The 15,610-nt window shown below is 38.4% G+C and overlaps 1 protein-coding gene across 1 annotated transcript; it reads left to right on the top strand.

Moving 5' to 3' along the window:
• The first annotated feature begins 8,370 nt into the window (after positions 1 to 8,370).
• Positions 8,371 to 11,312, top strand: LOC128296615 (uncharacterized). The gene is made up of 4 exons (XM_053032048.1): positions 8,371 to 8,728; positions 9,452 to 9,726; positions 10,638 to 10,908; positions 11,005 to 11,312. The coding sequence occupies exons 1-4, from the start codon at positions 8,371 to 8,373 to the stop codon at positions 11,310 to 11,312; spliced, it is 1,212 nt and encodes a 403-aa protein (XP_052888008.1).
• Positions 11,313 to 15,610: the final 4,298 nt, after the last annotated feature.

Below are 15,610 nucleotides of genomic sequence, written 5' to 3'. Positions count from 1 at the left end.
AGTGAAAGAGAAGCAAAGAAAAAAATTTTGTTCACCTATTTTTCTCTTCTTTGGCCGAAAATACCAAGGAAAAAGGAAGGATTTTTGCTTCATTTTCTTTGTTTAGAAGAGATCTAGAAGGAAATTTGGCTAAACTTGCAACAAGAGTAAGGTATGTATGAGGTTGTGTTGGGAGTTTCATGCATGTTTTGGTTGCTAATTTGATGTGCATGTTAGCTATGGCTCAAATCTTTGTTATGCCATGGAAATGGCATTTGGCCAAAGTTGTTATGGTGATAAAGCCATTGCATGCTAAGTGTGAAGCTTGATGATGATGCATGCAATGATGGATTGTCTACTCTTGAGTAAGATTTTGAGTTTTCTTTTGTTTAACCATGATTGAAGTTGAAAAGGGCATGATTGTCATATTCGCCATGATGCATTCATGAGCATGGTTCATGCTTCTTGCATGTTAGTTAAAATTTGTGTTTTGGATGACTATGGACACCTTGAAATTCGCCATGCTCATGTATGTATATATATGTTTGCACATGATGTTTTGGTTATGAACTAAGTGATGAATATATTGGTTTAAAGAAGAAGATGTGGAAGAATGCTTGTGAAATTGCAAGCACAATTCGCCTAGCTCACATATAAGTGCTTGATGCTATATTATAAGTTTTAATACAATGTGCAAAGCATTAATTAGTAAATTGCATGCTGTTTTGTGAGGTATTAAGTGCAAAATTTACCTCAACATGTACGGGAATATTCGCCTTGGGTAGCCTATTGAAGGCCTTAGCATTTCCTTGATGCTCGAATAAATTGTATTGAATAGCTTGATGTAGTATAAAATGTGCATGACCATTGTGTATTCAAGCTAAAGGGTGGCCATATGACCATTTAAACTCCTTGTCATATTCGCCATAAGCTAGCACAATGAGGTTTTAATAAATTGAATTTGTTTGAATTAGCTCAAGAGCTTAGAGGGCCACAATTGGACAAGGGAAGGAGAAAGTGATCGAATAGCGAAAAAAGCCGTTCGACAACATCCGAGGTAAGTCCTCAAGAAGTGACCTTACTTGAATTATGTGAGATGAAATATGAATGTGTATGATTATTGATTATGTGTGTATGAGTATTTGAATTCTACCCGGCTAAGTCCCAAGGCGAATATGCTTGTGATTATATTTATGTATGAGCCTTAGTAACGAAAATGAAATATGTATGTCCAATGATTATTGATGTATGTGTACATGAGAAATTGAATGATATCGGGCTAAGCCCAAGACAATTATGCTGGAAATTATATCCGGTTAAGACCAAGGCAATTGTGCCAATGGCTATATCCGGCTAAGACCAAGGCATTCGTGCGAGACATTCTATCCGGCTAAGACCAAGGCATTTGTGCACATGGTTATATCCGGTTATGTTCAAGAATCTTGGGCTGGAGGTGAGTGTTGGTTGCTGTAATAAATTCAATGAGTACACTCAAAAAGCCCAAAGAATGAGGTACGCTTATATGTGCATTGGAAAGTCGACATGTTTGAGCAACATTCGCTCAATCGACTAATGAATTTCAGTTATTGAATTGATTGATACTTTGTGAAATTATATAATGATGAAGTGTGAAGTAAGAATGTGTATTAATGAAATGATGCATTTGGTTATGTGAATGTATTGCTGTAATTAGAGTTGATTATATTCCTTGAGACTTACTAAGCATAAAATGCTTACCCGTTGCTTTGGCTCTCGCTTTCTAGATTTCGCTCAAGCAATCGGATTTGGGTCGTTGAAGTCGAAGTCATCCACACTATCAAGCCTCCATTTTGGTATAAATTTTGGTTGAACTTGAGATGGCATGTATAGGACTACCCCTTGTTTGTTAAATATGTTGTGATGTAAGTATGTACGGCCATGCGAAAATGGCTCGAAAAGGAAACATGAACTTAGAATAATTGTGGTTTGTATGTATATATTTGGTGTCATGATGTGGCTATGGCTTGAAATGGGAATGTTGGTCATATGATCAGCCATTGGCATGGTTAAAATGATCATATATGAACCTATGTATGGCAAGACTAGTTGGTTCATGGAGACTACCAAATAGGTAAGACCTATCTTAAAACAGATGCTGCCAGCTGCAGTGACGTGAATGTGAAAAATCACCAAAATTCGTAGGAATGGAATTAAATAGTTAATAAGCTATGTAAATGAACCTTGATGAGTCTATTTTCATATGGAAGAAACGAAATGGTCATAGGAGTTACATGTTAAGAGATATTAAAGCTATTGTGAGACAGGGCCAGAACAGTTTCTGGGTTCCCTGTCGCAACTTTAAAAATTTACTATAAATTATCCAAAAGGAATTAGGAGACATACCTTATATGTACAGATTCCATTTTGAGTCCAGTTTCATTAGGAACAAACGACACCAGCATTAAAGCCCTGTACAGAGAGATATTCAAGTTATACCGCGTGAAGGTCAGAGCAGTCGATCCCTGTAACATGGGTGACTTTAACTAATAAACTGTACCAATTGGCCTGACCAAAAATCCTAGAAAAAAATCCATGGATGGATGTATGAGTCTAAATTCAGGGAAAATTTACGAAACCAGTTTCCGAGTTTTTAAACTCGAGATATGATTTTTAAGCCGACAGTGACGCAGTTTTCCAGCCTGACTGGAAATGTCAAATTGGTGGGCAAAACATGTGAACTTGGCTTGTTAACCCCTCGTGTCCGACACCGGCAATGGTCTCGGGTTCGGGGTGTTACAATAAATTTTTCAATTCTTCGAAACTCTGTTGACATTCTTCCGTCCATTCAAATTTAACATCCTTTCGGAGTAGTCTAGTCATAGGAACAGCAATTATAGAAAATCTATTTACAAACCGCCGATAATACCCAGCTAGCCCTAAGAAACTCCTAACTTCAGTTACATTTTTCGGTGGTTTCCAATCAACAATGGCTGAAATTTTACTAGGATCAACCCGTATACCATCACCTGAAACAATATGACCCAAAAATCCAACTTCCCGGAGCCAAAATTCACTTTTACTAAACTTAGCATACAGCTGCTTATCTCTCAAAGTTTGCAAAACTATCCTCAAATGCTCAGCATGCTCTGTCTCATCTTTTGAATAAATTAAAATATCATCTATAAACACCACAACAAATCTGTCCAAGTATGGCCGAAATATGCGATTCATTAAATCCATAAACACAGCAGGAGCATTTGTCAATCCGAATGGCATAACTAAAAATTCATAATGACCATACCTTGTTCTAAAAGCAGTTTTAGGCACATCCGACTCTTTTACCCGCAGTTGGTAATACCCAGATCTCAAGTCAATCTTTGAAAACCATGTCGCTCCTTTTAGCTGATCAAACAAATCATCAATTCTTGGCAACGGATACTTGTTTTTGATTGTCACCTTGTTTAACTGCCGATAATCAACACACAACCTCATAGAACCATCCTTCTTTTTCACAAATAACACGGGAGCACCCCAAGGTGAAAAACTCGGTCTCACAAAACCTTTATCAGTCAACTCTTGCAACTGCGACTTTAATTCCTTCAACTCTGCTGGTGCCATTCTATACGGAGCAATCGAAATCGGAGCTGTTCTCGGTATCAAATCAATACCAAATTCTACTTCCCTGACTGGAGGCAAACCCGACAATTCTTCTGGAAATACATCGGTAAATTCACACACAACCGGCACTGATTCAACTTTCTTTTCAACTTCTTTTGTATTAATTACATACGCCAAATAAGCTTCATAACCTTTTCTCAGATATCTATGAGCCGACATTGAAGAAACCACACTAGGCAATGCCTCTGATTTATCTGATTCAACCCGCAGAGTTTCACCATTTCCACACTTTAATTCTATAATCTTTTCTTTGCAATTTATTTTAGCATCATGCAATGTCAACCAATCCATACCCAAAATAACATCAAACTCATCAAACGGCAACAACATCAAGTCGGCCGGAAAGTAATGATCCCGAATCATTAAAGGACATTTCTTACATACTTTATCGACAGTCACACATTTACCTAACGGATTCGACACTCTAATCATAAATTCTGTGTTCTCAATAGGTATATTCATACTGGACACCAATTTCATGCACACATATGAATGAGTAGAACCGGGATCAATCAAAGCAATAACATTAACATTATAGAGGGAAAAAGTACCGGTAATCACATCAGGTGAGGAAGCATCTTCACGCGCTTTAATAGCATAAGTTCTAGTTGGAGCTCTTCCCTCAGATCTAACTGCTGCATCTCTGGCTACATTCTTACTGCTTGTTTCACTTCCAGCTTTTCTCGGATATCTTCCTCTCGAATCCGCCCCACTTGTTTTTGTATTCTGAAATTTTTCTTTTTCAGCTCTCTTTGGGCAGTCTCTAATAAAATGATCCGGAGAACCACATCGAAAACATTCATTTGCTCTACACGGACCAAAATGATTTCTACCACACACCGCACTCGTGTTTAACAAATCTGAGTTCCCTACACTGGCTGCCGAAGTAGTCTGGGATTTAGGACCCACATTTTGCTTCCTATAATTCCCATATGATTGCCCAGCTGAAGCTTGGGAACGAGGATTCATATTCCTTGACTTTCCGGGTTTCTGTGAAGGTGCATTACTCATTGGTCTTTTCTTTCAAATTTCTAGTCTCAGCCTCTACCTTTTTCTTTTCTTTAAGTAATTCTTCGGCCTTACAAGCTCGATTAACCAATACTACCATTTCTTTTAAACCTTGATGTCTTCGTTGAGCCCGTCTTCAAATCGTCGGCACATCTTGGCCTCTGTAGGAACATACTCTCGCATACTTACTTAATCGAACAAACTCTCTTTCATATTCTCAGAATCATTCATATTACCTTGCTTCACTCAAGAAATTCTTTACGCTTCGATCAATAAATATTTCACTAATATATTTCTTCCAAACTCTTCTTAAAAGAATTCCCAAGTTATTTTCTCTTTCGGTACCACCGAAATCAAAGTCTTCCACCTATTATAAGTTGAATCCTCAACAAAGATATAGCGATTTCAAACATTCTTCGTGTACAAGATAATTCGTCAAATACCGGATTGAATTTTCAAGCCGAAACTCGCTCTCTCGCCATCATCATCAATATTTACTTTAAATTCTTCGCCCCTTGCTTGTAATTCTATCAACCGGAGTTCTATGAAATTTCATCGATCCATACCTTGAGGCATCGGGGTGCAGGTTGAGGAATTGGGGAGGTGGGGAGGTTGTACATTCGGTTCGTCTTTAACGAACTCGAGGTACCATGCACTCATCATTTGTAGAAAGGCTTCCGATCCTTTCTCCTCCTCCCCGACCAACAGGGAGGTGGATTTTCAGTCGGCGCTGCCCCTTCAAATGAGTGGCGCATTACTCTCTACTTCATCTGCCACAGCTGGATCGGGATCCATTTACTATATAAAAATCATTTAAAAAGGTCAGAAGTCGTCACACTATCACAATTCATACATATGACATGTATAGCAAAATCTGTACATACAACACGTAGTCCGAGAACCGACTAAACCTACTCTGATACCACTAAATGTAACGCCCCCACGCCCGAGACCATCGCCGGAGTCGAGTATGAGGTGTTACTAAGCTTAGTTTAACATTTTTAGAACTTTGGATTATTGTTTCTACATTCACAGCTTTTAAGCTACTTGCGTCACAGTCACAAGAAAAACCATATCTCGAGTTACGAAACTCAAAATCAAGATCCATAAATTTTCCCTGAATCTAGACTCATATACCTATCGACTAATTTTTTTCTAGAATTTTTGGTTGGGCCAATTAGTACAGTTTATTAGTTAAAGTTACCCCTGTTTCAGGACTCGACTGGTCTGACCTCTGTTTACTACAAACCACATTTCTCACTGTAAAAAATTCATATGACTATGAGATTTGTTTCTACTAAAACTAGACTCAATAAGGATTCTGAGGATATAAAATATACCATTTAATTATATCTTTATAATTTATGATGAATTTCTAAAGTTGGAATAGGGGATTCAAAAACTGCTATGACCCTTTTTCACTAAAATTCAAATATCTTCTAACATATAATTCCTTTACCTGTTTCATTTGTTTCATGTGAAACTAGACATAATAAGCTTCAATTTGATATGTAGTCTGTCACCAAATTCAATTTCTATGATTTTTAGTAAATTTTCAAACTCCCATCAGTGTTGCTGCAAGATTCATTTATGGCAAATTTCATCCTTTTATGAGTTTTTATGCACTAAGTATCTTAATAGTTTTCCTTAACATCAAACATAATCTACACTAACCATTTTCATAATTTATCATTATCAAGCATTTCCTCAACCATCCCACAACCATACCATAAGATCATTTACACAAAATAGGTATATTGCTATACATGCCATACTTAAATTTACAAGCCATTTACCAAAAGTCTTCTGGATAGTGTGACTGAGCCTTCGACCTATCCCGACTCTTGAGCTGGCTTGTCCAAAACTACAATGAGTAAGAAGGAGGGAGTAAGCATAAATGCTTAGTAAGTTCATATGCAAATAATAAGTAACATAACAAACAGTTATACCAATCAACATTAGCATACATCACTAAAACACATATCACATTTCTGATCATTTTTCATCATCTTATTACTTTATAGTGGTTGTATCAATACTCAACCCGAGGGTTAAATACATACCTGTCCAAAATATCCATTTCACATCACTCACCAATACTTCTCTTTACATCTCAAACATTCCTCCATTGAGTAGAACTTTACCCGTTGAACACATCGGAATATAATTCGGATACATGGATAATTTGCATATAAGTGCCACATATTCAATCAAGCAATCTTGTAACCCGCCCATAAGCGAACTCGGACTCAACTCAACGAGCTCAGGTGTTCGCATCCATAAGTGAACTCGGACTCAACTCAACGAGTTCGGATGCCTAGTTACATCTCACGAACTCGGACTCAACTCAACGAGTTCGGACATTCGCATCCATAAGTGAACTCGGACTCAACTCAACGAGTTCGGATGCTCAACCATCCTAGTGACATGTCACTTGTATCCTAATCTATTCCTAAGGTTCAAACGGGCTTTTTCCTCGAACACTTATCCTTGCCATCTTCCGTAGAATGCCGAAATCAATACTCGGTAACAATTATATTTAACAAGTAGTTCACATAATTTACATATTATTTGAAATTAACCACAAAGCATACATTTCATAATGAAATTCAGCATAACACATAATTAATATCAATAACTTAAAAATAACAATTATGCTACATTATTTACACATGAACTTACCTTGGTACCAAAATACAAGGATTTTGCAATTTAGTCCACAATCTTTTCTTTTCCTCGATTGAGGTCGATTCCACGTCTTTCTTGATCTAAAATAACACATTTAGCTCATTTAATACTCACATTATCAAATTAATCCTTAACTCAAATTTTGGCAAAATTACAATTTTGCCCCTAAACTTTTGCATATTTACATTTTTTCCCCTAGGCTCGAGATTAAATTTTATTCCTTATTCTTATGTTTTACAACATGCTGATCACTTTTCTCTTCTATGGCAACATCAAATTCTCACTCTAACATGTACTTATGACTATTAGGTATTTTTACCGAGTAAGCCCTTTTACTCGTTTTCACTCAAAACCGAGTAGCAAAAGTTGTCTAACATAATTTAAAACCTCATATCCTATCATAAAACATCAAAATACATGAATTTCACCTATGGGTATTTTTCCAAATATAAACCCTAGGTTGAATTATTGCTAACATAAGCTTAATCGAGCTACCGGGATTCCAAAAACGTAAAGAACATTAAAAACGGGGCTTGGAATCACTTACTATGGAGCTTGGAAGCTTGAAACAAACCCTAGCTATGGAGAACCCTTGAAATTTTGGACTAATGAAGAAGATGGACAAAAATTGGCTTTTAATTTTGTTTTTAATTCATTTTAATAACTAAATGACCAAAATACCCTTACTACTAAACTTTCCAAAAATTCCTTCCATGTCCTAATTTTGTCCATGAACTTAAAATTGGTCAAATTGCTATTTAATACCTCCTCATTAATATTCCAAAACAATTTCATACTAAAAACTTCTAGAATGCAAGTTTTGCAACTTATTCGATTTAGTCCCTACTTTCAATTTAAGCACTTTAGGCATAAAATTTCATCACGAAATTTTCACACAATCATGCAATCATATCATAATCATCAAAATAATTATAAAATAATTATTTCTATCTCGGATTTGTGGTCACAAAACCACTATTCCGATTAGGCCCTAATTCGCCCTTAGTAGTCCAAGGGGTTTTCTTTTTAGCAGATTTGATGGAGCTGCCGTTTGGTGAGTTTGATTTAATATTGCGTATGGATTGGCTGGTGAAACACCAAGCCACTTTGGATTGCGCTACAAAGCGAATGGTGTTAAGAACAACAGAGGATAAGGAGGTGGTGGTGATTGGTGAATGCTGGAACTATCTGTCGAATGTGATTTCGGCATTAAGGACTGAGAAGTTGGTACGAAAGGGATGCAAACCCCATTTGGCTTATATTAGCGATACGGAGGTTAAGAGCTCTACTATTGAGGAGTTGAGAACGGTTAAGGAATTTCCTGATGTTTTTCCCAAGGAGCTGCCGGGATTGCCGCCCAGCAGAGAAGTAGAATTTGGAATCGAGTTGTTACCTGGTACGGCTCTGGTGTCTATTGCCCCTTATCGGATGGCACCAAAGGAGTTGGTAGAACTTAAGGCACAGATTCAGGAATTGTTGGATCGAGGATTCATCTGACCAAGTGTGTCTCCGTGGGGAGCACTGGTGTTTTTCGTGAAGAAGAAGGATGGGACGTTGTGAATGTGCATCGACTGCCGGCAGTTAAACAAGTTAACTATTAAAAACAAGTACCCTCTGCTGATAATCGATGATCTTTTTCATCAGTTTAAGGGAGCTTCCATTTTCATAAAGATTGACCTGCGTTCGAGGTATCGCCAATTGAGGGTTAAGGAGGCGGATGTTCATAAGACAGCTTTCAGAACTCGTTATGGGCACTATGAGTTCTTGGTGATGCCATTCGGGCTGACGAACGCACCTGCCGCTTTCATAGACCTTATGAATTGAGTCTTCCAACCCTACCTGGATCGGTTCGTAGTAGTTTTTATAGATAACATTTTAGTGTACTCTAGAGATGAGGATGAGCATGATGCACACTTAAGGATTGTGTTGCAGATTTTGAGGGAGAAGCAGTTGTATGCCAAATTCAGTAAGTGTGAATTTTGGCTAAGGGAGGTTACTTTCCAAGGACATGTGGTGTCAGCTGAGGAGATTAAGGTGGATCCCCAAAAAATTAAAGCGGTGTTAGACTGGAAAACACCCAAGTCGGTATCGAAAATTCAAAGTTATATGGGCTTGGTAGGGTGTTACAGGCGGTTTGTTGAGGGTTTTTCAGTAATTCCTGCACTGTTAACTAAGTTGTTGAGGAAGGGAGTACCGTTTGAATGGATGGACAAGAAGCAAGAGAGTTTTGGAAAGCTTAAGAAGGTCTTAACTGAGGCCCTTGTGTTGATTCAGCTAGAGCCTAGAAAAGAGTTTACGGTTTATAGTGATGCGTCGCATGTGGGCTTGGGCTGCACGTTGATGCAAGAAGGAAAGGTTGTTGCTTATGCGTCACGACAACTTAAGACTCACGAGGTGAATTACCCAACCCATGACTTGGAACTAGCCACGGTGGTTTTTACGCTAAAAATATTGAAACATTATCTGTACAGGGAGAAGTGCGTGATTTATTCGCACCATAAGAGTTTGAAGTACCTCCTTACCCAAAAGGAGCTAAACCTTAGGTAGCGTAGGTGGGTAGAATTATTGAAGGATTATGATTGTGTGATTGAATACCACCTTGGAAAAGCAAATGTGGTAGCCGACACATTGAGTTGTAGGGTTAAGTCAGACTTGAAGGCTATGCTCGCCCGTTTAAGCTTGTTGAATGATGGTAGCTTGTTAGCTTAACTTTAAGTAAAACCGATGTAGGTCGAGCAGATAAGGAGTAAGTAGTTAGTGGATGAGACTTTGGGTGCTCGTTTTAGACAAGTAGAGAATGGGGAAACGTCAGACTTTGTGATAAATAGTGAATGAGTGTTGAGTTTCTATGGGAGAATGTGTATACAAAAAGACGATGATCTAAGGCAGTCTATTCTACAGGAAGCTCATAGCAGCCTCTATGCTATGCATCCTGGCGGAAACAAGATGTATCAAAATTTGCGTGACCTTTATTAGTGGCCTAGACTTAAGCGCGAGGTTATAGAGCTCCTGAGTAAATGCTTGGTTTGTAAAAAGGTGAAGGCGGAGCATCAGTTGCCTTTAGGATTGCTTCAACCAGTAAAGATTCCACTCTGGAAGTGGGAAAAGATTACTATGGACTTTTTTAGTGGGCTACCCTTGATGCTTACTAAGAAGGACTCGATATGGGTTACAGTGGAGCGGTTAACCAAGTCGGCCCATTTTATACCGGTCCGCACTGATTACTCATTACAAAAGCTGGCTAGGTTGTATGTGGCGAAGATTATAAGATTGCATGGAGTGCCAGATTCTATAATATCATATAGGAACCCACGTACACTTTACGATTTTGGAAGAAGCTGCATGAGGCGATCCTGCTACAGGAAAACAGGAACGACGGAGAGCTTTCCCCCCTCCGACTCTTTGGTACTAGGTTGAACTTCAGTACGACATTCCACCCTCAAACTGATAAACAGTCCGAAAGGGTGATCCAAGTTCTGGAAGACATGTTGAGAGGATGTGTAATTGAGTTCCGAGGTAGCTGGGAAGACTTTTTGCCGTTAGCCGAATTCGCGTACAATAATATTTATCAAGAAAGTATTGGGATGGCTCCGTATGAAGCACTGTATAGGCGGAGGTGTCAAACTCTAACATGTTGGACAGAGTTGGGTGAATGAAGAATTTTGGGCCCAGAGTTAGTAGCAGATACTGTGGATAAGGTAAAATTGATTCGGGATCGGTTGAAGGAGGCCTCGGATAGGCAGAAGTCGTATGCTGACCTTAAGCGTCGAGAGATAGAGTATGCCGTGGGGGACTTAGTTTTTCTTAAGGTCTCTCCGTGGAAGAAGGTGTTAGGGTTTGGATGGAAGGGGAAGCTAAGCCCAAGGTTCATTGGGCCATATCGGGTTGTGAGGCAGATTGACCCAGTCACTTACCAGTTGGAATTACCTCCTGAACTAAGCAAGATCTACGACGTGTTTCGTGTTTCCATGCTGAGATAGTATCACTCAGATCCTTCACATGTCGTAGTAGTTGAGGAAATCGAGGTCAGGCCAAACTTAACTTTCGAGGAAGAGCCCATACAAATAATTGGTCGTGATGTTAAGGTATTGAGGAGGAAGTTCATTCCATTAGTCAAAGTGCTTTGGCGTAATCACAAGGCTGGGAAGGCTACTTGGGAACCTGAGGAAGCGATGCGACATCAATATCCTCAATTATTTGAATCATATAAAATTTTAAGGACGAAATTTCTTTTAGGGGGTACAGTTGTAACGCCCTAAAAATCTCGAAATCCCAAACTTTCTTTTTTTTTCAATTTTGATAAAAATTGTGCTTAACATTCCTATTCAAGTGTAAATTATGTGATAGTAGGTCTTGTTAAGGTTTGAGTTCGAACTTAGGGGTTCGAAACCCTCATTGCTCAAAAGAAGGATTTATTTTTGCTTAAGGGATGGACAGTGATGGCATTGAATGTGAACTCTGTAGAGAGTGATAAGAGGAGAAATTTGAGGAGGGGTTTAAGGGGTTATTAGGGAGAAAAATTAGGAGATGAGGAGTGTAAAGAGGTGGAGCTGAATTGGGGATTAAGCGATAAGAAATTTGGCTAGAGGATATATATAGATGTCGAATGTGAGGTTGCCAGGCTAATGCCAAATTCTCCCTCACCTTGTTGCCAGAAAACACCTTTTTCTCCAAAGATCTAAAAGCCAAAAATCCCTTGTTCTTCCTTCTTTTTCTTTGTGTCGATTCTCTATTCTTCCCTACTCAAAGTTTTCTTTTTCATTCACCTCTAGTTTTAAATGATTTCTACTTTTTTTTTTGTGCCAAATAACCTTTTTCACCATGCAAGTTTCGAGAGCCGAATATCCTCTGTGCCGCCACTACCCTTTGCACTCGGTCAATTCTAGTGTAAGTGCTTTGTTCTCTCAATTGGTTTTGCTAGTATCGATTACTCTGTCCCTCACTTCTTCTAATTAGTTTCGGTAGGACTAGTATTGAATCCCAATCTTTTGGGATCCCTACCGATTTGCTCTTTGGGTGTGAGATTTTCGTAAGTGTTCTTCACTTCGGTAAGGGTTGGCTAAATAGGCTTTAGTAGAAAAGGATGACATATGTTGGATACAAGTCACCTATTACATTTTTAACGATAAAGATTAATGTATATCTGGGTAGCACTCGTGATTAGTGATCAAGGAAAAGCTAATAAGGCTTGGCGTTTCAGGTGAGGTTAAGGTGGGACTTCGACTTTTGGTAAAGTATTCGATAAGTATATGTGAGTAATCATTGAGTGATATCAATTGTAGGTTCGTGGTAAGGGGGATCGCAGCATGCTTTATTACCAGGTGTGTACATACATTGCACACACAAGTAGATCGGCAAATCCTAAAATACCGAAAAGTTGAAAGTTTGGCTACAGTAGTCTTGCGAGTGCGCGAACACTCGTAAGGGGGAAACCAATAGGTTATCTGAGGCCCCATGGGCGATTCCATGAACTTGGGTTGTGTTTTGGCCAACCGAGCCAGGATGGGCTAAGTGGGCCCGAAAGCCAGGCAAAATTGGCAACTTGATGTTAAGTGATGGAAATTATATGAAAGCATGTATACGAATGTGATTTGGGCCAAATGGGTCATATGAATGAGATTGGGCCTAGTGGGCCATATGCATGCATGTAGACTTATTTGGGCTCTGTAAGGGGTTTTGGGCCTAGTATCTGATAACTGTTTAACTGACATAAAACTTAATTAATTAATTGTGACTATGGACGAGTCATAAGGTTAAGGTGTGGTAATGGGTATATGTATGCCTAGGATTGGATCTAAGGAGAGCTTGGTACTTAAGCGGTCTTAATGACTCACCTCCTTTTCTCTGGAATCCTACCTAATGTATAGTATTTGTTCACTTTAGCCAACGAGGACTTGTTAACGGGCTAAGGTAAGTAATAAACCTAATAAAGAAAATTACTGAAATGCCCCTAAGGGCAAAAATAACCAAAATACCCTTACGTGTTGAATGTAAGATTCATGGATCTTACATGTATATCTACTGCATACATACAATATTCTGTTTAGGTTGCATATAGGTTGGGAATTATGGAACGGAGGAAGTATATGAGGATCGCATGGTTGCTTGACAATCGTGGATCCACCGATGGCTATTAAGCCCAATATGCGATTGGTATAGATGGCTGCAATGAAGCTAGTACCGCAACCGAGCTACCATTGATGTGTATAGATGGGTGGGTTGATATTTATATCCCCACATGATGTGTACCGGGGGACGGAGTTGGTGTGTAGCGGTTGGATTATTAGGGTAGGTTGCACCGCATTGCATGTATAGCATTATGGTGATTGATGATTGCTTAGGACTCTTCGAGGGTTGTACACACTGAGTTTTCGAAATCTCACCCCCTCTTTTAGTTTTCTCAGGTGAGGCTTTGTGGGATGTTCGACGGATGGAGGGACTCTGAGGTGGCCAGCTAGAAATACGATTTGGACATGTTTTTTTTTATATAGTTTTTAGTTTGTTTAGTTATTTTAGACCAGATTGTAATAAGGCCTTTCCTCTGGTTATTATCCCAAATTAGGACTATTATCTTTATGCTTTATATTTATTTTTTTTGAACATGGGTTCCTAAACCTTAACTGTTTTTATTGAATACTACGTTTCCACAACTAAATTTTTAAATGACAAGTTTTCATAAATCATATGTTTTAAATAAAGCTTTTGCAACTGAAAAGAGACTTTACAAAGGAATTAAGGTTTTTCATTCTAAGGAAGAGTTTTCATTTAAAACAAGGTTTTCGAAAAACACTTCAATGTGACACACCAGATTCGGGCATAATGTCTAGGCCGGGTTTGGGGTGTTACAGCTCTATTGGGTTATAAAACTAACCACCCTTTGTTCCCTTTGGATATCCTACAAACATGCACTATTTTAGCTGTGAGTTGAACATCCTCACATCTTTATTTTATACATGGGCTAGGCGTTCCCAAATCTTAAAATGATTAAGATTCGACTTCTTACAATGACACAATTTGTATGGGGTTTTCAATGCTGCCTTAGTTGGCACATCATTCACAATATAAAAAGCCGTTTGTATAGTGTATTCCTATAAAGAGATTGGAAGCTTCAAATAACTTAACATCGAATGTACCATGTGTAACAATGATCGATTTCTTCTTTCTAGCACGCGATTCTATTATGGAGTGCTCGGTGTGATTTCTTCAGTCTTAATCAGTGTGAACATCTTTGGTTTGATAAAATAAAGATTATTTGACATCCATCCATTACAAATAAGATTGTGATTTCTAAATATTGCAATTCCATTATTAAAAGTCACAGTCAAGTTGTCTTTATATAAACATGCAATGGAAATTAAGTTTCTTTTGAAACTTGGTACATAGAAAACATATTTTAAAACAATCATCCTAAAATTATCAAAATAAAGATGTACATCTCCCACTGCTTCAGCTACCACATTTGTCATGTTCCTAATCCGTAATGATAAGCTCTTATCTCTAAGATCTTTCGTCTCCTCGAACCCCAGTAGAGAAACACAAACATGATTAGTGGCTCTTGAATCAATGACCCAGTGGTTTATTGAATCTTTCACTAAACAAGCTTCTATAACCAAGAGTTTCATACCTTTTCCTTTTTTAGCTAGATATTCCTTCCACTCTTTATAGTTTCCCTTGAAGTGCCCTTTCTTGCTGTAAAATAAGCATTTAGACTTAGATAAGTCTTTAGGCTTTTTGGTTCTCTTCTTTTCCACTTTTTGTGGCCTAGAGATCTTTTCCTTACCTTTCTTAATGTGCTTTCCCTTCCCTTTTGAGGAAGAAGCGTAGACTATATTTGCTTTTTCTTTTTAGACTAGTTGACTACCACTCAACACCAACTCATAGAATTATAACTTCTTCATGAATTGTGTAAGCGTCATGTTTTTGTTGCCAAGGTGATGCGGCCCCAAAAACTAAAAAAATCCCTTGATAATCTTTTAAACACCAAATCAATTTGAGTGTTCTAGTCCAGATTTGCCTCATTGTCTATGGCCTCGAAAAAGTAGCCCATAAGAGTGATCATATGGTCTTTGGCTGGAATGTCGAGCTTTTGCTAAGCATTCATCAAGCTAGTTACGGAAGATTATTGAGCCAAGTCAGCTTGGCCTTCGAACAGTCTTCTAGCTTATTTAGAATCACTTTGCCAGTCTTACAACTCTCGAGTTCCTTATATAGAGTACTAGTCACGCTTGCCAGCATATAGCAACGAGCTATCTCATCAGACTCTTCCCAGTATTTTCTA

Source organism: Gossypium arboreum, chromosome 8 (genome assembly GCF_025698485.1).
Source record: "Gossypium arboreum isolate Shixiya-1 chromosome 8, ASM2569848v2, whole genome shotgun sequence".
Lineage (NCBI taxonomy): Eukaryota > Viridiplantae > Streptophyta > Magnoliopsida > Malvales > Malvaceae > Gossypium > Gossypium arboreum.
This window is presented reverse-complemented; position numbering and strand designations above follow the sequence as displayed.